This window comes from Melopsittacus undulatus, chromosome 9 (genome assembly GCF_012275295.1).
Source record: "Melopsittacus undulatus isolate bMelUnd1 chromosome 9, bMelUnd1.mat.Z, whole genome shotgun sequence".
In the NCBI taxonomy this organism is placed as follows: Eukaryota; Metazoa; Chordata; class Aves; order Psittaciformes; family Psittaculidae; genus Melopsittacus; species Melopsittacus undulatus.
Window position 1 is genome coordinate 42,221,173 of NC_047535.1, and position 26,551 is coordinate 42,247,723.

General features: G+C 41.7%; 3 protein-coding genes and 1 long non-coding RNA gene across 4 annotated transcripts in view; 1 reads left to right on the forward strand and 3 right to left on the reverse strand.

Annotated features, from left to right (window-relative positions):
- The window catches only part of LOC117436692 (uncharacterized), a 29,353-nt gene extending 28,783 nt beyond the window's left edge, over window positions 1-570 (reverse strand). The window contains exon 1 of the long non-coding RNA XR_004550033.1: window positions 452-570. This is a non-coding gene — a long non-coding RNA (uncharacterized lncRNA). The remainder of the gene's footprint in view (window positions 1-451) is intronic.
- Window positions 571-695: 125 nt separating this feature from the next.
- On the forward strand, window positions 696-13,066 carry RBSN (rabenosyn, RAB effector). The gene is made up of 12 exons (XM_005145801.3): window positions 696-799; window positions 1,103-1,385; window positions 3,561-3,704; window positions 4,126-4,226; window positions 4,825-4,870; window positions 4,984-5,145; window positions 6,038-6,279; window positions 7,088-7,158; window positions 7,498-7,584; window positions 8,064-8,166; window positions 8,625-8,699; window positions 9,556-13,066. Exons 2-12 carry the CDS (start codon window positions 1,223-1,225, stop codon window positions 10,690-10,692), a joined length of 2,331 nt encoding a protein of 776 aa, XP_005145858.2. The 5' UTR covers window positions 696-799; window positions 1,103-1,222; the 3' UTR covers window positions 10,693-13,066.
- A 354-nt stretch (window positions 13,067-13,420) lies between these two features.
- MRPS25 (mitochondrial ribosomal protein S25) lies at window positions 13,421-14,772 on the reverse strand. Its single transcript, XM_005145802.4, has 4 exons — window positions 14,635-14,772; window positions 14,433-14,539; window positions 14,013-14,100; window positions 13,421-13,795 (listed from the first exon to the last, which is right to left on the reverse strand). Exons 1-4 carry the CDS (start codon window positions 14,766-14,768, stop codon window positions 13,603-13,605), a joined length of 522 nt encoding a protein of 173 aa, XP_005145859.1. The 5' UTR covers window positions 14,769-14,772; the 3' UTR covers window positions 13,421-13,602.
- Window positions 14,773-22,418: 7,646 nt separating this feature from the next.
- NR2C2 (nuclear receptor subfamily 2 group C member 2) overlaps window positions 22,419-26,551 on the reverse strand; it is a 31,600-nt gene continuing 27,467 nt past the window's right edge. The window contains exons 14-15 of the mRNA XM_005145803.4: window positions 25,038-25,143; window positions 22,419-22,932 (exon numbers count right to left, since the gene is read on the reverse strand). Of these exons, the coding sequence (XP_005145860.1) occupies window positions 22,758-22,932; window positions 25,038-25,143 (281 nt within the window). The 3' untranslated portion in view covers window positions 22,419-22,757. The remainder of the gene's footprint in view (window positions 22,933-25,037; window positions 25,144-26,551) is intronic.

Consider the following 26,551-nt stretch of genomic DNA (forward strand, 5'->3'; position numbering starts at 1 on the left):
AAATAGCATTGTCACAGGAGATACCCACTGCCTCCAAAAGCCTGTAATCTAACAGGTGAAGCAGCAGCAGGCTCCACGCTGCGGTTACTTCCTCCATACAAGGGAACGCGGAGCAGCAGTTTTCTGTCCCTGAGACTGAACAGAACCTGGCCTCACACATGGGCTATCGAGAAGCGCCTGCCATTGCCACAGCGGTTCGCCAGGTGCTGGTGGGTTCCCGCTTCCCCGCGGCTCCGCCAGCCCTTGGCAGGCTCAGGAAGGACACACTGTGCTTGTCCCCGTTAACCACGCCGCTCCCAGGCCCGCTCAGGTGTAAGGCTCGCGGCACAAACCCACCGGCAGCTGGCACGAAACTAGTTATGGGACGTCTCCAAGCAGCGGGAGGCCTCGGGACCCCCACTCCTGACAGGATTCTGTCGCCACGATGGCACACAGCCTCTCTCATACACACCTGCAAGCCCCACGATGCTGCAGCAGGCACCGGGAACAGGGTGAAAACAGCGGAGAGACCACCTCACACCCATCAGGGGAGGTCCCGGCCCGAGCCCGGCCCTACACCGCCGCCATCGCCCCACCCTCCATCCATAGCTCTGCGCTCGGCAGCGCATGCCTTAGGTAGGCCCAGCGTCTTCCGCCGGCCCCGGATAAGCCCTGCTTGTCCCCACCCTTTCCGCCCATCGATATCTCGGTGCACACCCAACTCGCCGTCGCTCCTTACCGCTCCCGGGCAGCCGGGGGCCTACCGGTGTGTGTGCGGTACCGGTATCGCTGCTGACACGTGCCTCCAGCCAGGCCCGAGGTGAGCCCCGTCCGCGCCCCCGAGTTCCGGCCCCTCGGGCGGGCTGGGGCCTGTACCGGCTGCCCTTCTGCCGGTGGGCGAGAGCGCTGGGCCCTGCCCTGTTCCCTGCGCGCCCTCCCGCGGTGGGTACAGGGTACGTGTGTCCTGCTTAGTGCGCCGCCAGCGCCGGGCCGGGCCTCGCCTCAGCGGTCGCAGCTTGGCCCCGCCGCGGCCCAGCAGGCCTCAGCCTCTCCGGCACCGCTGTGGAGCGGGAGGGGAAGCCGTCAGCCGCCCGCCTGACGCCACTGCCCGCGTCTCTTCCAGAAAGCCGCCAAGGACGATGCCGACCCCGCGCTTCGGCCCTGCGGGGCGGCCGCGCCTTGCTCTGCCCCTCCGCTGCTGCTGAGCCTAGAGAGCGATCGCGGCCCGCCTGCGGCCGGCACCATGGCGGCCGGCTGCCCGCCGCCCTTCGGGGACCCGGCCGAGATGCGGGAAGGGTTCCTGTGCCCGCTCTGCCTGAAGGACCTGCAGTCGTTCTACCAGCTCCAGACGCATTACGAGGAGGAGCACTCCCGCGAGGACAGGGATGTCAAAGCACAACTCAAAAGTAAGAGCCGCCACCGGCATTTTAGGGCGTTCGGTTCTGCCAGGCGCGGTACCTCAGGCCCAGGCAGAAGTTTTACGTTATTTCCCATACTTTCGATAAAAATATTCGGAAGCAGCCGCTAAAAACCATCACTCTTCAAGTGTCTGTTTCTGTGCGTGACATTATTGGCCCTTTGGGTTGCTTTGTTTTTATCTGAAAACTCTTAATTTATACTGCAACCCAGATGAATTCCTGAGCTTTACTTGAAGGCCTTGCCGAATAAAAGGAATCTCTGGTACTTGACAGGTAGCGAGTTATTAATCCCGTGGTCAGACAGTAGGTAAAAGTGCAGTTGTAGTTAAAGTGCGTGAAGTTCAGAAAGGTTGTTGAGGAAAAAAAGAAGACTGTGAGTGGAGCTGGCAGTAGCTGCTGGGAACGTCCCAGGTTTGTGCTGTGGATTACTGACTGCTGCTGTGGTCTTTAAACCCCTTTGAATTCTGTTTAAGTAAAATATTTACCCTTTTATCCCCTTTGTGTACTCGGCATCATCTTGCACTGAGAGAAAAATGTGCCAAACCTGGTGATAAAGTGGTGTGTTCCCTGGAAAAGCCCTTTGTGTTTATTATATGAGAGAGGGTGGCCTGGCCTCCTTGAATCTTTACTTGGCCTCTTGTTTTTTTTTCCCCTGAGGTTGATGACTGTTACTTCAAAGGCCTCTTTCCTCAGTGAAAATGTTGTGGTTTTAACAAGTCTATCTCAAGGCAGCACAGAATATTTCACAAATCTTTAAGTTGCTTTCCATCAGTGTGGCTGCTTCCTGGCTCCTGGCACTGTGCTGCTCTTGGACAGTGAAGGCAGAGTGCTCAGTACTGCAGCTGTGTTCTCACGTCTGTACAGTGCTGCAAAAAGCTGAATCACATGTGCTTCCATGGAGCATTTAAACCAAAATAACAACGTGGTTTTTCCAGGGATAAGAGGAAAGAAAGTAACAACTTGGGTTGGCAAGATTTCCAAAATGCTTTTATTTAATACAAAACACCTGTGCTTTGATTTTGTCCTCTCTGTTCTTTTAATCTAAACTAGTGTACTGTGACTTCTCAGGCCATCTTTCATACATGTTCTTGCATAAAGGATGCTGGTTTTGTCTGCTTACTTTCTGTCCTAGGTTTTCATGTCAAGGTCTATCCAATGAGGTCCCTTCTGGAAGGAAGGCCAGGAGAACCACTGATTTAAATTGCCTATTGTAGGGACTGTGCTCAACTCCAACTACTCTAACTGGAGTTCTGGAAATGCTTACAAATCACTGTACTGATTCAGTTGTGTCATATTGAGGTGGTTAAGTTGGACTTCATGGGAAACAAAATTATGAGGATCGCTTGAAAAGATTTTGCGTGTGTGACAAAGCCATGAAGCATCCCTGCTTCTTTTTGAGTATATCAGGCTTTTGAGGTCTCAGGTGCAAATCTGTTTTCTATTTAGGTGGTGTAAACTTGAACTGCAGGGTCTAGCTGGTGTTTGCTGTGCTGGCTTGAGAGTAGGTGGGTGGAGGAGAAATCCCTGACAGCTTTGTTGAGAAGTGGGTTTTATATCACTGACTGTCATTTTGTGAGGTAGCATAACTTCCACAGCTGAATGTGTCTGGCAAGAAGAGTAGAGCCCTCAGCTTCTCCTTAGTGTACAGAGAAGAGCGTAGCTGCAGAAGCTCGAGTTTCAAGCCTCAGGAGACTGCCCTCCTCTTGTCAACATTGACAGGAGATTGTGGCTGTTTAGTGCTTATGAAAGTATTTATGTGTACAAGCACACTGAAATTCTTAGTTTGTAGTTCGTACAAGACAATGTTGAACATCCTTGAAACTGAAGAAAGTCATCAGGAATTAAGAGAATGAAGATATTATCTGCATGAGGTCCCGAATGCTGTGAAATGGGTCCCATAGTTAAAGACAGCTTACTTCTTTACAGTGAAGTCCCTGAATGGAGTGTCTAAAACTACTGGTTTGTCATTAGGAACATAGTGCCACTTTGTGATAGATAACAAAGAGGATTTGAAGTCATCTGTGATTCCCTGATCCACATTCTGGTTCTAAGCAGAATATGTTGAGGATAAAACTGTCATCAAGGAAAACAATCTGTGCTAAAAGATGAGAAACCTCATGTGACTACCTGCCATGTTTGGTAACTTGGGTTTATCCTTTTCAGATCTAGTCCAGAAGGCCAAAAGAGCGAAGAAGAAATTGCTGAAACGAGAAGGAGATGACAGAACTGATTCTGGATCTCAGGAACGATATGAGTCGTTCAGCTATGGTGGAGTAGATCCATACATGTGGGAGCCCCAGGAAGTCGGTAGGAGAGCTCGAAAGTGATACACAGCAGGGATTTTTCTTTAATCTACAGTGCTACAGTATTGCTGATGCTGCATGGAATTGTGTAGAGTTGGCTGTGAGAACATTACTAGCTGATAATTGCTTGCCAGATGTAACTGAGGGATGAAGAGCGGAAAAAACTGTTACAGATGTTGTCTTCAACATGGCGCCTGTTGTTTTCTGTAGGAGAAAGAAAATACTGTTTTATTGCTAGCCTGGAGGTTGGGCTTTAACCTGCATGTTCTATTTAGGGCAGCACCATGAAAATATAGGGTTCTAATGTGTCTTTAAAATTAAATTTAAACATGAGACATAGGTAGTGGAGAGCTGTCTTTCAAGGGGCATTTAAATCCATTCAGAACACCTGGGTGACTGTGAATACGTTTTTGCTATCTCTCCAGGTGCTATGAGAAGCCATCTTTCTGATTTCAAGAAACACCGAGCAGCCAGGATTGATCACTATGTAGTAGAAGTCAATAAGTTAATAATCAGGTTAGAAAAGGTAAATTTGATGCTAATAATTTTTTTAATATTTAATATATCTTTAGTAGGAAGTGTGCTCATTTATCTAGCAGCCACCTTTATAAAGGATACTAAACTAATACTCTGTTCACACATTACTGTTTTCCTTTTTTATCTTTGAGTACTGTGCTTGGTTCAAACCCGTCCTGTGCATTTGACTTCTGTTTTGTGCACTAGTTTCAAGATACTATATCCACCTGCTTCAGGAACTGTTTATTTCCCTGTATATTCATCTTTTGCTAAATTTCTCCTTGATTTATTTGTCATGATTCTTCCAGATTCCCATTCTTCAAAATCTACCAATGGTTTACTTGCGTTTTGCCTCAGATAATGTTGGATGCTGTAAGGATTATGTCCAGAATGCTCTGATTTTAGAGGTTTGATGTCATTGTTTGGAACTACTTTATGAATATTGCATTAGAAATACATAGGGAAGTTGCAGAAATCAGGTGCAGAACAGGCTGAGATTCCTGTCTCTTCAAACCTATAGGTTTCTTTTTCTTACTAGGCTGGACTGTATTGGGGTTTTTTCTTGCAAAAGTACCATTTTCTTGAATGTGTTGTTTATCTCCTACTAGCTTACATCGTTTGACAGAGCAAACACCGAGTCAGCCAAAATAAGAGGTTGGTATGAGCTTACCTCAGACTATTTGTTCTTGTAGTCTAACCAGCTGAGGAATTAATTGAATTAATATGTTACATTGTGTGTATTTCTCCCTGCTCTTGCCCTGTCACAGCTATAGAGAAGTCTGTTGTGCCTTGGGTCAGTGACCAGGATGTTCCCTTCTGCCCAGACTGCGGCAATAAGTTTGGTATTCGAAACCGACGTCACCACTGCCGCCTCTGTGGGTCTATTATGTGCAAGAAGTGCATGGAACTTGTTGGTCTTCCTTTGGCAAGTAAGTACAGTGTGTAATGTTAATTCCTCCTCTCCTTACCTCACTTAGTGCTAACTCTGTCCTGCCTTTCTGCCATTAGAAAAAAAAAGCTGCTGGTAACATTCTATCTGTGTGGAAAACTTGGTCCTTAGTGTGTCATTCAGCATCATGCAGCCACTTGTCTGTGAAACAGAGTAAAAATGATTTATCAATTGTCTCCATTCATTCTTCAGGTTTGGGAGTGTTACATAACCCTAAAAAAGTTACTAGAAGTAGTAGTAGTATATACTACTAGTAAATACAATTAATATTTAGTATTTGAGTCTACCAGGTACCATAATTATGAAGCTATAAGCTCTAGGAATTAAAACTGCCAAGGTTCTTGACACTTGAAACTATTGCACGTATTTCCAGTCTTTGCCGTGGTTGTCCACATGCTGACATTAAAGAAATTCAGCCACAGGCCTTTAAGAAACCCTTCAAACTTTAATTTCCTCATCCAGCACATTGGCAAGGAGACCATGTTTTCTGTTGAAATAAATAAGGTGAAGTCTCCAAACAGCTCAGCTAAGCACAAAACATGGGCAGCATAAGGTACCTGTTGTTGCACATGCTGTGCTATAACTGTGCAAGCTCCAACGTGAGAATGCTTCTAGGCACAAGCAAGCAGGTGCTTCTCAACAGTCTGCTCTCTAGCTCCTTCTAGGATGGAGCAGGTTTACAGTGAAGACCCAAATTCTGACTTGCAGCCTCGTTGTCATAGGTTCCCTGTGTGTCTTTTTCAGCAGATTTTGTAATATGGTTTTGTAATACGACCTGAATGTAAAGTTTCTGTTAAAGTGCAGTTCATTTGTGTCCGTAAAATGTGTTGGCTTCTTCAGTTGCTGTAAAACTTACTGTGTGTAATTTTTAGGCAAACTCACTAGTGCCAGCAGAGAGGCCTTGGGTTCTCATACGAGCCCGAACTCCTCACCTAATAGTGTCCATGGCTCCCGCCGTGGCAGCATTAGCAGCATAAGCAGTGTGAGCTCAGTTCTAGATGAGAAGGATGATGACCGAATCCGATGTTGTCGGCACTGCAAAGATACCTTGTTGAAAAGAGAACAACAGATTGATGAGAAAGAGCACACTCCAGAGATTGTGAAACTCTATGAGGTAAATCAGAGTCTTTGCTGCTTCCATCCTAAGTGTATCTGCCTGTGGTTGTCACTACTTCAGGCTTGTTATCTCATGTCCAAGCACTTGATGATTTAACACTCGTTTTAGAATAGATTCTACTTTGTGCTTATGCCATGTAACAAAGATACGTCTGAAATGGAGCTAATTGCCATGCAGTATCTCATGATAGCACCACTTTAAGATGCATCTTCACTCTCATACTCTAAAACTGATAGTTCTGAGATGCACCTCTCAAAATTGTGAACTGTGTCAGCTGGGATTACTCAGAACAGCTCTTGTTTAAACCAATGATATGCTGTGCACTTTGGGCTGCACTGGCACTACAGGACTCAATATTGTCAGCACTGTCATCACACTCATGGCAAATGTTTTTTTAAACTAGTGAGATCAGTCAAGAGTGTATGGTTGGAACACTGTTCAGCTCTGCATTGAAAGCAGGTACTGACAATCATTAGGTATCTTTTGAGTCCACAACCCCCCCACCTTAGTGGGAGTTGGTGCTCTTTGTGAAGAGATTTAAGGCTAGAAGTTGTCCAAGCCATGCATTGTAACAGCTTTTGAATGCAAAATTCATCTTGCAGAAATTCAGGGAGTCTTTCCCTGTTCCTGACTATGCCGTTTGTGTTGGAAAAATGACTGGAGGGTCTTGTTGTCATCGTGAATAATTAAATGGCTTTTCTCATGGTTAACTTTGAATGTGCACATACAGTGTGCAGGGTTTATGTCAGCATGTACTTGCGTGTTTAATGGAAGTTCTTCTTTCATATATTTTGTTTTAAACAAGAAACTCCGATTCTGCATGGAGAAGGTTGACCAGAAGGCACCAGAGTATATAAGGATGGCAGAATCACTGAAGTAAGCCCTATTTGCTGAGTTTGTTTATGAATGTATGTATGTATGTACTTCCCCAGAAGCGTAAGGACTGAGGAACTGTGCCAAACCTTGAAGAGTGTGTAATTTATTAGAAAAGCAGTGTTAGATTATCTGTTATCTTCTGGCCGCTCTTCAGAGTAGCACTGAGTTAACTGTGGATGGTAACATTGCCACTTCCTACTGTCATACTTCTATGTGTCATCCTTTAACCCCTTTAGAGTTGCCTCTTGTTAAATCTTAGTCATCTTGGGATAACTTCTAGTGCTGTGTGTATTGTTAGCTGGAAGCATGACTTACACTAAAGTTGTATTTATTTCTTAGTGCTGGGGAGACAACCTACAGTCTTGACAATGCTAATGACTTGAGGGTGGAGATTCAAAAAGTATACGAACTTATAGATGCCTTAAGGTAAAAGATCTCTCCTTTTCCCCCTCCCCCAGCATGTGTGTCTATTTGACTTCTCTGTAGTTTTCCCAACTATTGGTGTCTCTACTTGTGTATCACATACCTGCTTATTGGTATGGACAATCAGTTTGTTCAGCTGTAAAGAGTGTGTGAAAAGGTAGATGCTGTTCTCTTTTGCACCATCAATTTCTACTTCCTTTTCCAGCCTTAAAAATCATGCATTTCTCTGCAGTGCAAATAACTAAGCACAGAGGAAACAAATAGAGGCACAGGTTTTTTTTTCTTGTTTGGGTTTTGGTTTTTGTTTGGTTTTGGTTTGGTTTTTTTTTTTTTAAAGTGAGTGGGAAGTCTTACAACTTGTAACCTCCAAAATGCTTTACCTAAAAACATGGGGAATTTTCATCCAGTGTTGTCTCACTCCCCTTCTGTTGCGCTTTTGCTCACCCTTGTTTCTGAACTGATGAGGCTTTGGTTTGATGCAGTAAGAAGATTTTGAGTCTAGGCTTGCATGAAGATCCCCAGCCTCATCCTAAAACACTACAACTGCAGAGAATGATAAGATACTCAGCTACGCTTTTTGTTCAGGTAATGGAGCATATGTTATGAGTTGAATGTAGATTTTATGTAGTGTTCTCTTCTTTGCCAGGCATCCCTGTGGCTTGCAATGATTTTGACAGGAGGTTTAGTTCTAGACATTTTCTGTATAGTCATTAGTTCCCCATATAGTCTGTATGTACTACTGCATAGTCATTGCTTCTCCTAATGACTTACGGCAGCCAAAAGTGAGGTAGCTTGAATACAGACAGTGCAGTTTAGTGACCTAAGAGAATGTGTGAATCTTGCCTTTGTCTCTTGCTGAGATGTCCAGCTAGCAGGATAGCTCTGGCAGCAAAAACCTGCTCAGGTTTGCAGCAGTGACTGCAGTGTAGATGTACTTTTTCTTTGTTTGTGGGATGTTCTGTTGGTGGCATCTCTCTTTTCAAGTACTTGAAAACTGGCTGAATGCCTGCAAGCAACAATGTAAATGTTTCAATTTTTGCCAGGAGAAACTGCTTGGCCTGATGTCACTGCCAACCAAAGATCAGTATGAAGAACTGAAGAAGAGAAGACTGCATATGGTAAGACAGGTTAAGATCCGCTACATCATGCATCAGGGGCTCCTTCAAAAGCTTAAACCTCATAGGCGTAGTTGGATTTCAGTTTTTAATTTTTTTTTAATGCAGATTGTTCCATGCCCCATGTAAGACAGTTACTGTGTCATCCAGAACATAAGCAGGTGTGTAGTGAGCAGCTGAACACCTCCAGAAAGCAGCAGTGACTTGGTGGCATGTGCTGTTTCTGCAGCCCTAAACTATGTGTGTTGGTTTACATGGGTTTTCAGATTGTGTTCTGGAGTTCATTTGCACAAGTAGAATTTGGAGGCTGCTTTTGGTAGTGAAAAAGGATATATGGGAATAAGGATGCTTCTTGAGAGAAAGGATTTTTTTGGTTAGGAGGGAAGATATCACTAATTGTAAACTGAAGCAGCTTTATCTTGAGGTAGAAGTTGAGACATAAGAATTGTTGCACTCCAAAAGCTAATGATACGGGTGGCCTTCAACACAAGATGCTCTGTTACAGATGTTTGCTGTAGTCAGGTGTGATATAGTTGCTGTCCAAATGAGTTGTAGAGCACTCTTTGCACAGCTGCATTCAGCATTTCTTGCTCTAAAGTACTGTCACTGCTTCTGCTTGCCTTTAAGTTTGTAGAGGCAAAAGTCATGGGATTTTGCTCAATATCATCACAAACAAACTGAAGGGAAGCATTTGGGTAGTATTATGAAAATAAGTTTTCTCTGCAAAGTCACCAGAAATGCAGCTGATTCAGTGGCAGCCAACAATGTCTAAGATCAGTGAGTTGCTTGTACATACAGATGTTTAGAACAGGATTTTTCATGGTCATGGTGTTCTTTTACTATGTGTTCTTCACTTTAGGTGGCTCTTGAAACACAAGGAAAGCAAGAAGAAAAGCAGAAAGATTTCATCTCCAGATCTGCAGCTGCAGTTAATGGTGATGCAACTCACCTGAAAAAAGAAACAGTCAGGAAATCTGAAGGCTGGTTACCTACATCTAGCATATCACATGAGAGTGAGATAGCAGACCCTCTTCTTCAGCAGATTGACAATATTACATCCTTTATTAAGCAAGCAAAGGCTGCGAATAAGATAGATGAGGTCCATATGTTGCAAGAGAACCTGAGGCAGCTTCAGGATGAGTATGATCAACAACAAACTCTGAAAGCTATTGAGCTTTCAAAAAAACAGGCAGAAGAGGAAGAGATGCAGAGGGAGGAACTTCAGGTGCTTTGTGAAAAAGAGTGGGAAAGAGAGCACCACAAACTCATGTCTCAGCATTCAAGGACATGCTCCTTAGACTTCAGAGAAGTCAAGCAGCATCAGCAGGGAGCTGTAAATGAGAACCGTAACTTGACAGTGTGTGCACTGGATTTGGATATTACTCACATCAGAGGGGATCCAGGGTTTGAAACTCCTGCTGTTGAGCAGCTGCCAGCTAAAGATCACTTGGTCTTCACACTTGCACCCCAGAATGTCCCACAGTGTGACAGAGCCCAAGATCAGCAAGCTGGTCTAAATCCCTTTGAAGATGAAGCAGATACCCCTCAGTTAGAGGAAGATCCTGCTAACCCATTTGCCAAAGACACTTCTCCAATGGTTTCTTTCTCAAACACAGCTCTGCAAAGTGATAAAAAGGAATATAATCCATTTGAAAATGAGGAGGAGGAGGAACAGACTAATGGAGCACCTGGCAGTACTTCAAATCCTTTTGAAGAGGATGAAAATCCATTTCAAAAACCAGGGGGCAGCAGGAATTCTGGGAATCCATTTGAAGAGGGATCTTCTACCAATCCCTTTGAAATGGAGGATGACAGTGAGAATTCTGTAGAGGAGGCTATAGAGGAAGAACTGCTTCTTCAACAGATAGATAATATCAAAGCTTATATATTTGATGCCAAACATAGTGGACGAATGGATGAGGTGGAGGTACTGACAGAGAACTTAAAGGAATTGAAGCGCACACTAGCAAAGCAGAAGGAGAAATCCAGCTGCTGAAACAACAGGGCTTGGTAACCATTATTTTAAATCTGCTGTTAAATATGGGAAGGTAGAGCAGATACTTACAAAGAGGAGTACAGATCACAAGAGGGAATTGGGGAAGTCTTGACTTTCATGCACTTTTGGCTAGGCATTTCCACTACTACTCAGTCTTGAAAGAATCACTGAGGTATGCTGCTGGTCCCAGACACTTGCGTTAAGGAATTCTGGAATGACTTGTTACAACACTCTGCTGCCTGGTCTTGTGTGTTTATTTTGGTCAAAGTGGCTAAGTGCTAAAAGGGAACTGTGACTTGGAAATGGTTGCAATGTTGGTTGTTCTCTTTCCCCCTTTCTGTTACAACAGTATTGGCCCTTCAAGTGGGGCTTTAACTAAAGAGAGACAAAAACTTTTCAAGTTCTGCACCCCAGTAATGTTACGGTGCAGTGTTTCAGTGCCTGATGGTGTTAGCAGAAAGCGCTCTTAAAAGGCTACTGTGGCTCTCCGAGGTGCAGACTATACAGATCAATTTTGTGCAATGCTAATATGTAAAAGGGATTTTAAGACTGAGAACTTTCTAACTGATCTTAACATGAGTAACTTTTTAATGTGTTTATAAAAACCTGGATTCTGTGTTTTCATCACCTTTAGTTTCCTTGTTTGCTCTGAGCACAAACTACAATAATAGTGCATGCTCGGTTGACTTCAGAGCCATGCTTGAGAGAACAAGTACCTACTTGTTTCCAGGGAGAAGAGCATCAGGCTGGCACCATTCAGACTACAGTAGGAGTGATCCTCCAGTTCCTAATTATCTTATGGAATCTGCACATTCCTTCTCTGGGTGATCGAATGATCATGTGTGTCATTTGTGAGACTGGAACTCTCTTTTTGTAGAATTCAAGGAACAGAAATCTTGTTTACAATGGAGAGCTGAAGTGCCACTGAACTGGAATTCTGTGAAGGCTGGGAGACAGTCTGTGGTTGCAGTAGGGTCAAATAGCAATTTTGTTTCATATTCAATTCGCTTTTGAAGGCATGTCTGTTTTAAGTAAGAAGCTCCAAATTGGAGTGATCTTGGGATCCTGTGGTCCAAGGGATGCCTGGGAGATGGCCAGCACTGGTAATGCAGGAGGGTTTAGAGCTGGGCTCTGAAGGCTGGTATCAGAAATGTGGGATCACTTTCTGGGTTAGGTCAGCCTGTGTCTTTCCAAGAGATGGGAGTCTGAGCTGCTTGGGTTTTTATCTTTGGCAGAGGTCCATCATCAGGCATCGGTGTATGAAAGGGCGGAAGGGAGAAGTTAATCTACAAGATGTATTTATTTAAAGCTGAAATAAAGGAAATCATACAGATCACCCTGCATAGCACTAATAGCGGACTTACTCAGAAGTGTAAACTTTAATGGAATGAGATATGTGTTAACTAAGTCTCTGACAATACATATTAATTAGCACAGCTGTAACCCAAGCATTGTATAACAGTGTAGAGACACAAATAATTGCACTACCTGAAAAGCAGGGACTCTGGTTTTAGCTTGCTATAAATTGACGGAGGAAGGGACTTGCAGAAATCTTGTTTAAAAAAACCAAGCCACTTCCTCATTTAACAGCACTAGTAACTAATCAAAATAATGTATGAGTCGCCTGTTAAAGACACCTGATCTTACTGTAGCCTAAATCTGAAGTTGAAAGGTGTGCAGAGCAAAACCATGAAGTTTTTATACCAAGATGTTTTATTAGAGTTGATTTTTAGTTCCTGAGTGCTACTTTGCACCAGGTGAAAGGTGCACAGGATTCTCAAAGGTCATAAGCTAATAAAATGTGCCCTGTGGCACAAAATTTACAAAGGTAGCAGAAAAGAGATGTTAAGACAGGGAACCGTAACCCCTGGAACTGTTTTAACAGAAGCAGTGTGAGGTAGATATTTAAGGCTGTTTGCTGGTCAGGAGGACCATGCCCTGCACTGTAACTCAGAGCTGTTTTGGAACCAACATTAAAAATAAAGTATCAGTGGATTCAGCTTCCACATTTTAAAAGTGGTTTTTCCTTGTTGCAGCTATCCTGCCTTGTTTGTATTTTCAGTCTAATACACTATAATAATTACAGTAGCCTTATTGTACATGTATTTTTACAAGCAGATAACTGACTAGCATACCTCATCTTTTGTCAGTGTTAATGTGACAAGACTAGACAACTCATACCTAAAGTAATCTCCAAAGTGAAGACTTTATGCTGACATTTGGGCTGTTGTGAGGCTCACAAGGCACAGGGGAATGAAGACATCCATAAAGCTCAGTAAATGACTAGCACTGAATTTTGTTAAAACTGCATGCACTGCTCTGTGTGGGAACTTTGTAAAGAGATGAAATAAACCAACATGTTTATTTTGTGCTGTGTCTGGTCTGGACAGTTCTTATAGGACATGTGAACTGATGTGAAGTTTAGCTCCACAGTCAGCTGCTCTGAGAGCCTGAGTGGAAGGTATATGGAATTACCAAATTCCACAGGATACAGTACAATCATATGTTTATCTGCTATTAGAGGTATTGTGTGACTGTTTGGTAAGGCAGAAGCTATGCTGATTCAGAAAAGACTTTTAGTCTAGTCTCTATCCAAAGCAACCATGACCTGGTTATACAACTTTATACATGCAGGCACAAGTAGGATACAGGCATTGCTTCCCTTGTTCTGTTTGCCTTCTCTGCAGTGTTTACTGTAATGCTTTGTAAAACTGGTACCAAAAAAACCTGGCTTTCAACTTCTATTTATTTTTCACTTTAATTATTCTCATTACAGCTCTGAGAAAACTTTGTCTCCCATGTGTTGTATGAAGTTGTTTGTTCCTGTTTCCAGGATCTTTTACCTCTTTTTCCCACTGAAGTATCTTGATTATCCAGCCCAGAGGAAAAACAACTGCATAGCTTGAGCTTTCAGTCTGATGCTTCATTTTTCATTGCTGCTTTGTATTTTCCCCTCATCTCTTTGGGCAGTGGCACAAAAGCAGGGCAGGGAACCTGGCCTTCAATTTCACACATGCATTCTCGCAGATGGTATTTCTTGGGCCCAAATGTTGCCGGATGTGACAGTTTTTTCTTTTCCCTCTCCTCTTTTTCAAGTGTTTCTCTAGAAACAAGATCTGTTTGTTATTATCAGAAGCCTGAATGGTGACATTTCCTCTCCTTCCCCGGCCCCAGTTTACCAGAAGGACAGATTTACAGTTCCTAGCTCATGCTAAATGTATCTGGGAGAAGGTGCATTTCTCTCTGTATACCTGACAGTTTGCAGGAATTCTATTATGATGTATGCAAGAGGGTACAGGGGGTGATTAAGTGTCACTCACTTGCTTTTCCCCAGGATTTTCTTAATGTGCTCAGTAATCTCTTTGTTGGTTTTATCTTCCACGTCAACCAAAACTTGTTCTCCATTGTCTGTCAAGACAGATTTGTAATCACATATGTAAGGGTTCCTTTCCCTACAATAAACTTTCACAATAGCTGAAAAACAAAGTGTTTTAAACACTCAGAACTAAGACATCAGCCTCTCTGCCGCTGTTGGGTACAGTGTAACGTTTAAACAGGAAAAGAGCATGACTCGGGGGGAGGCAGAGGGTTGTAGGGGCTTTACTAACCCGTGGAGCTGCTCCCCTACACCCGCTCCCTCCTTCCGCAGCTCAGGCCGCGGCCGGTTCAGACCCCGCTTCCAGCACGGAAGCCGCCGCTGCAACCGAGGCTGCTCTCAGGTCAAGGCCGGCGGGACCTACCCAGGTAGAACCGGAGGAAGGGCGAGGGGGTCATGTTCTTGAAGAGCATGATCTGCACCCAGGGGTTCTTGTACTGGATCTGCGGGATGTTGAAAAACACAAACTTTCTGGAAGGAAGAAGAACACAGGCGCCAGCCGGGCTGTCTCCGCAAGCCCAGATGCCGCTGAAGAGGGCCCTGAGCCCCGCCGCGCCCGCGCTCACCTCGCCCCCTCGCTGAGCTCTCCCGACGTGTTGTAGTTCACGGTCATCACCTTCACCGAGCTTTTGAAGACGATGTCGCCCTGGCTGAGGTACTGCAGCGTGCGCCGGATGGGGAACCGGCCCTTCATCGGCATGGTGGCGGCCGGAAGTGGCGGGAGCCGGAAGTGGCGAGTCCGGAAGTGGCAGGAGCCGGAAGTGGCGGGGCGAGGGCCGGAAATGGCGGGACTGTGCCTGTGAGATGGCGCCGTGCTCATTGCCTCCGTTGTTAGTTCCGCGGAAGCGGAACACGGAGGTTGCTCACCCCGATGGGGCACTTGGCATGAGCAAGCGCACGTTTCTGTCTGTAACGTGCCCGACCGCTCTGTCAAATGCAAACCCGCGTTTTGTGCCCGAGGAAGACGTGCCCGGCTGGACGCAGGAGTTCATCCGCTGTTTGGAATAGAGCCCGAGCCCGTTACCTCCGTTACAAAGTGTGCGTGAAGGAGCTGAACAGAGACCCATCGCATCACCTTCACTCGAGAACTGGGAACAGGAAGGAGCTGCCAGGTACAAAGAGAACGTGAAGCGCTGTTAACAGCCAACGGCCTCCTCCAGAACCCGGAGAAAAACAGAAGGCCGAAGAGGATGAATTAAAACCCTGGGGAAAAGGTCCTTCTTCTTCAGGTGGTTCCCTGGTGTCAGGAGGGTTCATGGGACTTACCTTCCGTCTTAAAACCAGTTAAATCTCTCATAATCACAGTAGTAAAGGGAAAATAAGTTTCCTCCTAAAAGATAATAAATTATGTATTTGGCTTAGACACTTAATTTTTAAAAAGAAATTAATTGAACTTAATAATAAAACTCAAGGACACATTTATATTTGTAATTCGCTTTAATGGTAAACCTCAAGTAGGTAGTAATATTAAGCCACAACAATATAATGCCACATTACATTAAACATTTATTAAACAGCATTTAATAAAATGCATAAGCTAAATCATGCACCGCAATACTCTATATACAAACACAACAATGCAGATCCCTCTTCATGACTGAAGACACTGATCAGATACAAAATTCAGATTAAAAAAGAACATGCTGTTATTTTTGAATGCTGTTGCACATAGTGCTGACTTCACAAAGGAAGCTGTGAGAAATTTAACAACTCCTGCAGGATTTTTAACTTGGAATACAGTAACATAAACAATAATTTTCTATATTATCATGAACAAAGACTTCCAGAAAATATCCCAAGGAATTAGATTATTCCTTTTACAAAACACTGCTGTTCTTGTAGGAGCTCAGAAATCTTCAGTATGCCAAATAGACGCAACACATACACAATGTGCAGGTTGCCAGCTAGGAAGCTGAACACAGGCCTGCAAAGTATTCTGTAGTAGAGAGTAATTACTAAAAAGATTCCCACGTTCACTGTTGACTCCATGTGTGAGAAGTGCCAAGTGACCTGCTGCCTTCTCAAAATGCATCCTTTTAATTTGAAATGTCTTCAGACCTGCTTTCAACCCACAGTCATTGAAAGGATTTTGAAATGGACCTGTGCCTTGCCTTATCTAGGATGATCAGAAAAACGCACAAGAAGCCAGTTATTATGGGGTGTTAGAGACTGGCAGATGTGCTTCTCAGAGTTTTGCTCTCTGTGACCAGAAAAAACTAATTTCACATTCCAGTTTCCACAGAGCATTACAACAGAGCCTCTGTTGCCACTTACATGTGAGTGCATTTTGTCCTTCAGAATACAAACAATTCAAAAGTGTATATAAAAAAGTTCACAATTTTAAAGTATGCTTTTTTCTAAGTTCTCAATTGATCTTTTAAAATGGATTAAATCCTGATCAATACCCCAACTGGCTTCTTAAACTTTAAAAATGTTCCTGCAGTTCAGTGATGTTAACAGACATTCAGGTTTCCATTCAGCCTTTAAAGAGGAAAGCAAACATTATTGGAACAGCACAGATTGATTGTCAAGACACCAATGAAGGACCATCTGTCACAGGAATTCCTGCCATTAATTTAAATAATTTTCCTGTAGAAAATCTCAATAATAAAGTTTGAAACATTAGAATGGATGTTTTAACATTTTTTCTGTATTTGAAACAAGTTTACAAACACATACTAAAAGATAAGCAAGAAAGGGAGAACATTCTTAGCACTTTGCAGAGCAAAGGCTTTACAAGCAGAGGGCCTGACTCTCAGAGGTCTGTGTTTACTTCAAGCACACAAGAAGCTCACTTTGTTTTAATTGGTGTCTGCTCATCTACCCAAGTCTTTGACACATTGAAGATGGCGATAAATGCCCAGAAAACTCCTCTTTACCTTTTTAATACAACAGAAAAGAGACTTGGTGAACTACTCCCCAATGTGGTCTGTGAAATGCTTTTTTAAAGAAACAAAGTTAATAGAATTGCTTTACAGAAGGTTTCTGTTGCAACTTAAGTCATCAGAAGGCCAAAGAACTACTTATGTTTTGATAATTGAAATGTTTGAATACTCCCTATGAGTAACTAACTCTGATCTCACAAATGCTGCATGTGCCCACCTCTCATGCGAAGAATGGAAACCACACACAGAGTGCAAGATCTACAGAGATGATAGTGTCAGGAAAGGATAGAACATGAACATGGACATTAGTTCGACAACTAAATGAACTAACCAGCTTTGTTCAGGTTAAGCTAGACAATAACGAGAGTAACTTTGGAAAGTGAATATACAACTGAAATGCATTGTGAAAAATCTTGATGCTTGCTGAGAAAGAAACTAGCTGCAATTTAATTACTGCTGCAACTGAACTGTCATTGTTTCACTGAGCAGAACCTTGGTTTAATGGTTTAGTTTCATGTTATCATTATGGCCTCATGAGTATTTTTAAACAGCATCCATTGCATCCTGTTCTGTGTGCTACAGCTCAGTGATAAGGGGCAGCTTGGTTTTCTTCCAATTAGCCACTGCTGAAGACTTAAAAACAATCTCTTCCAAGTGTCACTGCAAATAAAACTTACAGAAAGTCTCTCAGAAGGCTGCAGGACAATGAGTATGGCTTGGAAACAGGGAGGGCTTTTTTATAAGTGTAGTTATGTATTTATAGTATATATTCTATTAACTATTTACTGGCAGACTTCTACACCTCAGTTAAAAAAAAGGTGAAAGGAGTAACAGAAAAAGCCAGAAAATTCATGTAATATATTTGCTAGTTCTGAGCAGAAAATCCTAAAATCAGGCTGGGTTTAGAAAAAGGTGCAAATCTCTGAAATTCAGGAGGATTCACTTGCTTAAGTGAGGCTCAGTTTGGGCTAAGAAATAAAAACTAGGAAGCTCTGGATTAGCAAATGAATTAAAAGCTTTAACAGATAGAATGATGTGAATAAATGGCTACATATCTGTACATATATACATACACTACACACGATCTATACACTGTACATAATATTTAGACAGGTATAAACATATACTTTCATACACACAGACATACAACTATGTACATATGCATTAGCTGCTCAAGTGAGGTTCAGAATTCAACATGCAGAAATGCACAGTGGTGGGAGGCACAAAATAAAGGGATGTAAAAACTCATCAAATCCTCTAAAAAGAAGGAAGATAGGCATGAATGTAACAATTATAAGCCATTTCCAAAGCATTCATGTAACCTGGAGGATAAAAGACTGTGAGAATTACGATGGTATTATCTGTGATGAACTTACATGACTTCGTAACATAAAGCTCAGTAACCATTCTATGATTCTATGAATAAAGTAACTCAGGGGTTTGATGTTTTCCAAGTCCAGTATGTATTCAGACTTAGAGCATTTAAACTTTACAAAGAATTTCACTTTAATCTGCAACCTCAGGATAAATAATGTTCTTTTTTTTCCACATTATATCCCATATAATGCTGATACCATTGACTGCAGCAGAAGCAGAACTGTAGCATTATCTAACAAGAGGGGTTATGGCATTTTTCATCAAACAATAAGCTTGAACTTAGTTCAGGAGACTTTACTGTTAAAATGCCTCAGCAACTTTAGAATCAGAGGGTGCAAAAAGTAAATGTTTTCATTTTCTCCTCTTTGCCATGCCCTCTTGAGAATCTTTCATGTAAGGCTGTTTTTTAAACTAATTTTGTGTCATTCAGTATGCAGTAGACACTGGCAGTTTGTCCTTCATCTGTCTGCCCCTTACTTTGCTCTGTAGGGTGAACATGGCCTCATTTTGTTGATTCTCCATGGACATCTGGAGGCATTAGGACTGCAGATATTGCGTGCTGCTCTCACAGCAGGCCCATGCTTACCATCTGAGCAAACCACTGCAGCGGCTCTTCTGTTGTGGTATGTCAAGTGTGGTAAACTACTGGGACAGATAGTTTGCCACAACACTTGTTTGCCTGGTATTTCTCCTTTTACTATTATAAGCAAGATTAGAGGCAAAAGAACCAAGCTACCTTACTTGTAACCAAAGGAGAGGGATTTCAAACAGCAAATCAACATTTAAAGTGTTTTTCTATCCAGGATCCTGTAGGTATTTGCTGGTGCACCTGACTGAGCTGCCAGCCCTGCTGCTCACACCATCCAAGTCAAACAGGGCTGCACCTTGTGCTGTTAATGCAAAAAGCTGCTTTAATCCCTGCTTCTTTGGCAGTATCCTGAGCCTGATAATTTCCAGTTTCCTTTTCCTGGCTAAACTGTATTCCTGACAACCTTGCTATTCACGCTATTTGGTGCTTTTAAAAATTATCCATTAGTAACTAAATGGTAGATAATGAAGGAGGAGTCCTAACTACCCTCTGAATTTTAGTGAGCAGGTACCTGTTCTGGTATCTTCAGCATCTTGGATGAACTCATTCAGGAAATCCGTGAAAGCCCTGTTTGATGCACACAATGAAAACGCTCAAGTTTTTTTATAGTCTCTGCAAGGAACAGTCAGAATACTGCTTTCTCCTAGAAACTTCCTCCCTGACTTGTTTTCCCTATCACACCTCATAATAGGCCCTTTGCCAAAGGGTACAGCAGGGGTAAGGGAAGCTAGCTGTAATCAGCACAGCATTCTGTGCTGTTCCCTGGAGGCATTATGGCTGCCCTGGGGGCCACAGTCTTCAGACTGATGGCCGAAAGTGGCGCTGTAAATGGTACCAACTACTCGGTGGTGACCAACAACAGTTTCTTGCCTCAGGGTGTTCTGAGTCAGCCTCCTTAATAATTGGCCATTTCAAGGCAGCTAAAACAAACGCCTGTGTGATCTGTATGCTCTCTTTGAAAAATCTCTCCTTGGAGATTTTTCTTTTCTTTTCTACCAGTTTCATGTCAGAGAGCTCCACCGGCACCAGCAGCATTGTATCTGATTTAAAATCAGCGTAAGTAGGCAGAGAAAGATGACTGTGGCACATGGTCTTAGTTCTGTGTTTCTTTAGTCCACTGTAAGTAAATTAAAGGAAGAAAAGTAGTAAAGCTTCTTGCTCTTGTCACAAATGAAGTAAAATTCATTATTATTCTCAAGCTAACTCAGAATGCTCCTACACCGTTCTTGGTCAGGGTTCTTTTACCTACAAGATTCAAATCCAGTTCCTTCTCAAAACAGAGCAGAAAAAACATTGAAGCGCATGAAGAATGGCCATAACTGTCTCCTTATTGTTCCCTGTATGCCCCAGCTTCAGTCAGTACAGAATTCTAACATTTGTGTGAAGCAATAATTACCAGTACACACATGTACGGAAGGTCAGAAAGATCTAATCGGTTTATCGCTATATTTCTACCGAGTTAAAATGTTTTCATTTCAAGAGAAGCAGAAACAGGACCTTGAAAATTCTGGAGAGTGAATTTTAGGCACTAAATAGAGCTTCAGTGAGATGTCACTTTTCTTAGAATCTCTTTCAGACTGTGAACCAACACAAGTTTGGCATTGAAATTTGGCCTTTATGAAAACAAGCTAATTCCAGACATAAAAATGAAGAAATAGCTTTTCAGTAATTGTTATAATAATAAAAAAACTCTCCTGTCCCATATTCGTAAGCTAACGTTTGCACTTGCAAAGAAGAAACAAAATGAAACTGATCTTAAAGTAAGGCTCAGAAGATGCGCTTGTTACATCTGCTGGTTACTGGCAGGGGAGCTGAAACAAACCTCAGAATGAACAAAAAAAGTGCTGAGCTAGATTTTTGTCACATAAAACTACAAAAGTATAAAATGCCTCTTCCATGCAAATAATTCAGCTGATGTGTGCAGCTGCTGAGCCAGGAGCAGATACAGGTATTAACTGCCATGACTTTAAAAAAAGCAAAGAAACCCCTTTGTTTAAAATATTTTATGCAAGTAATCATAATAAATAATACTAAATTGAAGCAGTGCTAGCAGCTAATGGCCAATATGGAAAACATGTGGATGGCTCATCCCTCTAGACAAAAAGTAGTTCATTTTATAACTCCATGGAATATCAGTCATTAACTGCAGTGGTATATCATGACTGTAAACACTATTTTAGTTTCAAACTAAGTCATTGTCGTGGTTTAAGCCCAGCTGGTAACTCAGAACCACGCAGCCGCTTGCTCACTCCCCCTCTTCTTCCTTCCCCCACTACCAGAAGGATGGGGAGGAGAATGGAAAGAATGTAACTCCCATGGGTTGAGATAAGAGCAGTCCAGTAGCTAACGTATAACACAAATCACTACTGCTACCACCAGTAATAATAATGATATGGGAAATAATAAAGGCAGAGAATACAATTGCTCACCACCTGCCGACTGATACCCAGCCTGACCTGAGCAGTGATCTGGGCCTTCTGAGTGACTCCGACCAGTTTCTGTACTGGGCAGGACATGCTGTGGGATGGAATACACTTTTATCTAGTTTGGGCCAGGGGTCCTGGCTCTGCTTCCTCCCAGCTTCCCGTGCCCTTCCTCCCTGGCAGAGCATGAGACTGAGAAAGTCCTTGGTCACAGTAAACATTAGCAACAACTAAAACACTGGTGTTATCAGCATTGTTCCCAGGCAGAAAGTCAAAAACAGCACTGCACCAGCTACTAAGAAGGAGTAAAAATTACTGTTACTGCTGAACCCAGGACAGCCGTAGGAAAGCTGAGAGCACTCAAAAAATGGGAGTGTTGAGTCAGGGAAGGGGGGGGGGTGTGCAGAAATAAAAGTAAGAGAACTTTGTAATGTAACGGTAGCCAGAGGTTCTACACATCTCAGGTTTTAAACTGGATTGATAATGAGGGTGTTTAAGGGGTACAGAGGACTAAACTTGGAAATACAAAGAGCATACTCAAAGACATCACATAGCTGTACTTGAAAATGACCGTTCTTCCAGTTAATGACTGATTCTCCCCACAGAATACCATTTGACATAACTGTGTTGGTCTGAATAGAAACTTTAAAAAACTTGAATATTTCATCATTACCGTGGCAAGAAACACACTCTTTTCTCTTAGTTTGGGTAATTCCTGTAGCACGTAATAGTCACTATGACTGCATCATACTGTGCATTACAGCTGTGCTGATTTAATGGTTTCATATAATGTGGATATCTGAGTTCAGAATCCACATTACTATCTCCTGCATAACATAAGAGCAAGTGATTTTTTTGTAGAATAAATGATTGTCTCCTGTAGCATTCTACATTTTCATTGAAATCACTGGCATTCTCACTAAAGACATAAGCAGGTTTTTTCATTTTCCATACTCATAAGCAGGATGTTGATGATGTCACTTTGACAAGAAGTGATTACAAAGTGCTAATATTATTCCCTGGCATTTATTAGATATTAATTCCAAGGATACTTTTAAATATATACATACTGTTCTTTTTTTAAAGTAATTTTACTATTAATCTCTGATATTATAAAACTCTCTTTAACCACCACTAATTTCTAAATACAAAGCATGTGAAAAGTATGTTCAGTAATCTATAGCCTTTTAAATGAAAGGCATCAAAAATATTCCTTGTGGCAGAAAAGGTCCTATAGCAGGTCTTTCAATAGCTGCTTAAATGTTGTCAATGTCAGCAAACAGACAAGGAGAAACCTGACAGGAAACTGGTAACAAGTTGAAAACAGTTGTACATACCAAAATGCTATTCTTTTAACTTCATAATTCTACGTTTTTGTGAAAACTACTCTCATCCATCTCATTGCGTTGTTCCCACTATGCAGACGTGCCAGTTATTTGACCATTATATTCTGCGGTTTCCATTTTAAGAATGTAAGGTATTATGCTGTCAATGGGAACATTTCCAATGAGACCAGTAAAAAACAGTTCCTCGGTGATGCTAGAGTTCATCAGCCGAAGTGCTGGCAGGCGAACTAGAATCCGGGCTAGCCTGAAAAAGAAGTTCAGTGGATTATAAACACATGTAATACTAGTTTAAAATACTTTGTGGCTGAAGAGCTGGATCTGTTTTTATTATTACCATAACTCACGAATGGGAGTAAAGAGGCAATAAAAGCTAATTGAGCTATCTTAAAAAGAATGGTTGCCTTTCTATCCTGCAAGTGAAATGAAAAGCCACCATTTTTCTCTGTGGCTTTCCAAAGAAAAGGATATTAATGGCCTTTGTAGATACAATGTGAATGTACAGACACACAGTCCTGGTCTGCTTTTGAAACTCCCAGCTCTCAAAGCATTTCAGGACAATGCTCACTGACTGGGTGAGAACATTTGCACAGAATTTTAGAAGTAAATCTAATTAGAATTAAACCATAAGCACAGGATTCCTCATTTACTCAGCAAATTAATGCCAAAGCAGACAGCAAGAATGGCACTGGATATGCATAAGACAGGAGAATCTGCTTCTGATGAGAACAGGAATTTGGAGGGATGTGTTGTTACTCATACATACTGCCAAATGCTGTGGGTTTTTATGTACCAGGATGTTAACAGAGATTGAGTACAATGAAGTGATTAGATCAATTTGCTGGACTGTCAATGTGTTTGCAATTTAGGACAGTAATGAAAGTGTATATGCTGTGCTTGTATGGCAGACATTTAACATGAATGCCAAAATAAATACATTTTCTGAACCATAGCCATGTAATAGCAAACCTTAGGCAGCACTGAACACAGGCCTCTGGAAAATGCTTGAATACCTGTGGAGGAACTATATGGTCCATTCTGCTAATATATTATAAACTTAATTGCAAAATTGCAACAAGATTCAAGCTATGCTGCTGGTTTTGTGAAAATTTAACACTTATGCTTCTATCTCAATTTGTGCCAGCATTCAGTTGCTCAAAAATAATCACATTTGTACTATAAACTTATTTATAGGTTAGTATAGGGCTACAAACAGTCTCAATTAAAATACAGGACTTTGGAAAATGCCCTGTATTGGAAAACTCTGATTCTCTTCCTTGAGCCACTATTAAGAGAAGTAAGTATATGGAACAAGTTCTGTATTTCTTTTTATGGCAGGTATCCAGCTCTCACACGTCAAATCAGAATAATTAATTGCACACAGAAGAAGAATGTGGGATTTGAGGATATTTCTGAAGTAGAGGATCCCATCTTCACTACACCTAACTGGGAATCTTGATGTCCTTTCTATTGCCTAGAGGACATTAACTCTGTAAAATGAGTGCAGAAACCAGTCTCTGAGATGAGAGCTTTTTTTGTCTGCTTTTTTAAGGTTACACTCACCTCAGACCTTTCTTAAATGTATGGGATTGTGCTTCTTTATGTGAGGATACTTTTCACAGTAAAAGAGGGTATGTTCTAGGATATATTGCTAGACAGAAGTTAGTTAGAATTTCCTTTGTAGTGCAGAGAAGCATTATGTTGATGAAATTTAAAATAGTTTTGATGGAAACTATTAGAAATAGGAGAATTATTTCTAGGAAGTAAGAAATGGGAACAGTTGAGATGTGCAAAAAAAACAAGGTATTTTCAAATAGAAGTCACCGGAAATTCCAAAAAAATCAAAGGAGAAAATAAGTAGGATGTGGGTATGTCTTATAAACAGAAGCTTAAGAGTTGGTTATTGTTCCCCACATGTAATCTTTGTTTTTTCAAGGTTTAAAAACTGATAGTTCTAATACTTTTCTGCATAAGTAACTTGCCAAAGTTGACAACTAACATGAAAAAGGGGCAGCTTGAACTGAAGAAGTCTGAGGCAGTTAATTCTTGAGACTTCTGTTTACTCTTCTAAACATGGCAATGAGACTCTCTCAAAAAAAAAAGAACAACAAAAAACCAGCAAAGGAAAGTAGTCAAGTTTCATTTCCCTGGAAGAAGCAAGGCAGCTGTTCTTGTTTCTAGTTAGTGTTACACAAACCTGCACGCTTTTGTGAACAAGGTTCTAGCTCTTTCTCATCAGCAGTCAAAGAAGAACAGATGTCAAAAAGACAATTTTTACATCAGTGATGTTATTTTGTACTTTTGCCAGCTATGGCCCACAACATTACTTTGGGTACTATAGACAATAAATACCTATAAGTATCTTCTGGATAGGATTTTTGTACATAGTCCTGTAATTCCATCTGTGCCTTCTCCTGGAATTTTTCTATTTGGGTTGAACTGGTCAGACCAGGGTGATCTAAAGAAACAAAACATTTCTGTATGTCGATTGTTTCCCTATACATTATGAAATATATGTAGTTATAAGATTCTTGCATTTAATTTCATTTAAGTATTTCTCTTGTACTGTGATGTTTAACGTGTTAGCTCTATAAAGGAAACCACTCAGTTGAGCATTCACTTCCTGACTTCAGAATCAGCTTGCTCATTTTTCTCTCTATAGCTGTGTGTATACACAAGAAAGTGGAAAGAGATTAAGCCTATAAGTATGTACCAGGCTGTGACACTCCTTGTTTATATTGCTGTTTTAAATACGTTGCCTCTGACTTTGCCTAGGCTGATTGAGCAGTATCTTGGGTTGTTTCCTTCATAGATCAATTTGTTAACGTTCCTGAGTCTGTCTCATGTTTTAATTCCAGCTAGCTCAGCTCCTCAAAGACAGTCACATGATCAGAAGATCCCGGAAAATACCACATACCTGACTATGCCCAAGTATCTTCAGTGTTGGGTTCAAACTGCTCTTCCCTTGAATGGGACAGAGCTAGCTTGAGTTTGGAGAGCTTCTTGCTCCTCCAGCTTGTATAAAAACCCTAATAAACCCAACCCTAATGGTACAATCTGCAAAAAAGTTTCAAAAGCAAATTTCAGGACAGCAATACCTTCTCATTAAAACAAGCTGTAAGCTTTACTGCAAAGAGAAAAATCATACCAACTAAAGAAACCCCACCAACCCGAAAAACCTCCAACCCCTGATTACAAGACACTCTTTTCCTTTGTATTTTGTTAAATGCAAAGTGGTACACACCTTTGAATTAAAGTAAATAATTCACATTTATGAGCAAGAATTTACCTTTCACTCAGTTCTAAATTAACCTTTGTGTGTTCTAGGAAAATTTCGCCACCTTTGATAAACATACTGTCACTTCCCATTTCTTTAATGTCCCTGCCTTATCATTCCAGAAAATCACAAGTGTCATCTTTAAGTAAATCCTCTTATCTCATATACACTATTGATCATGCTTTAGCATTCTGTTGTAACTTTTGGGGGTAACAAATGAAGGACAATCTGTTTACATTTAGTTTTGGAGATGTTGGGAAGTTCCATATAAAATACAGTTGTATTTCTGCTCCTATTTCAGCCGTCCCTCTTAGAAGTGTATTTAAAAATGTTGAAATTGAAGCCAGTTTCGTTTTGTCACTGTGAGAATGTACTTCCTCTAATCCTTCCTGCCATTTACTTCACTAATATTGCTAGTACATATCCCAGATAGCTTACTACTCATAGATTCTCAGCTGAAGGTAGTTGAGAGTCTAGTCTGCTAAAGTGGGTGTACAGGAAACACCTGATATATTGGAACTGTAAATAACATGGATGTGTTGTTCCAAAGTTATTTTTATAACACATATTGTTTGTGATAAATCATTAT

Coding starts and splice junctions, on each gene's coding strand:
- MRPS25 (XM_005145802.4), bottom strand. CDS start 14,768: ATGCCGATGAAGGGCCGGTTCCCCATCCGGCGCACGCTGCAGTACCTC. Junction 14,540..14,634: donor GAGCTCAGCGAGGGGGCGAG/GTGAGCGCGGGC, acceptor TCTTCCTTCCAG/AAAGTTTGTGTTTTTCAACA. Junction 14,101..14,432: donor CTTCCTCCGGTTCTACCTGG/GTAGGTCCCGCC, acceptor CTGTCTTGACAG/ACAATGGAGAACAAGTTTTG.
- RBSN (XM_005145801.3), top strand. CDS start 1,223: ATGGCGGCCGGCTGCCCGCCGCCCTTCGGGGACCCGGCCGAGATGCGG. Junction 1,386..3,560: donor TGTCAAAGCACAACTCAAAA/GTAAGAGCCGCC, acceptor TATCCTTTTCAG/ATCTAGTCCAGAAGGCCAAA. Junction 8,167..8,624: donor CAGCTACGCTTTTTGTTCAG/GTAATGGAGCAT, acceptor AATTTTTGCCAG/GAGAAACTGCTTGGCCTGAT.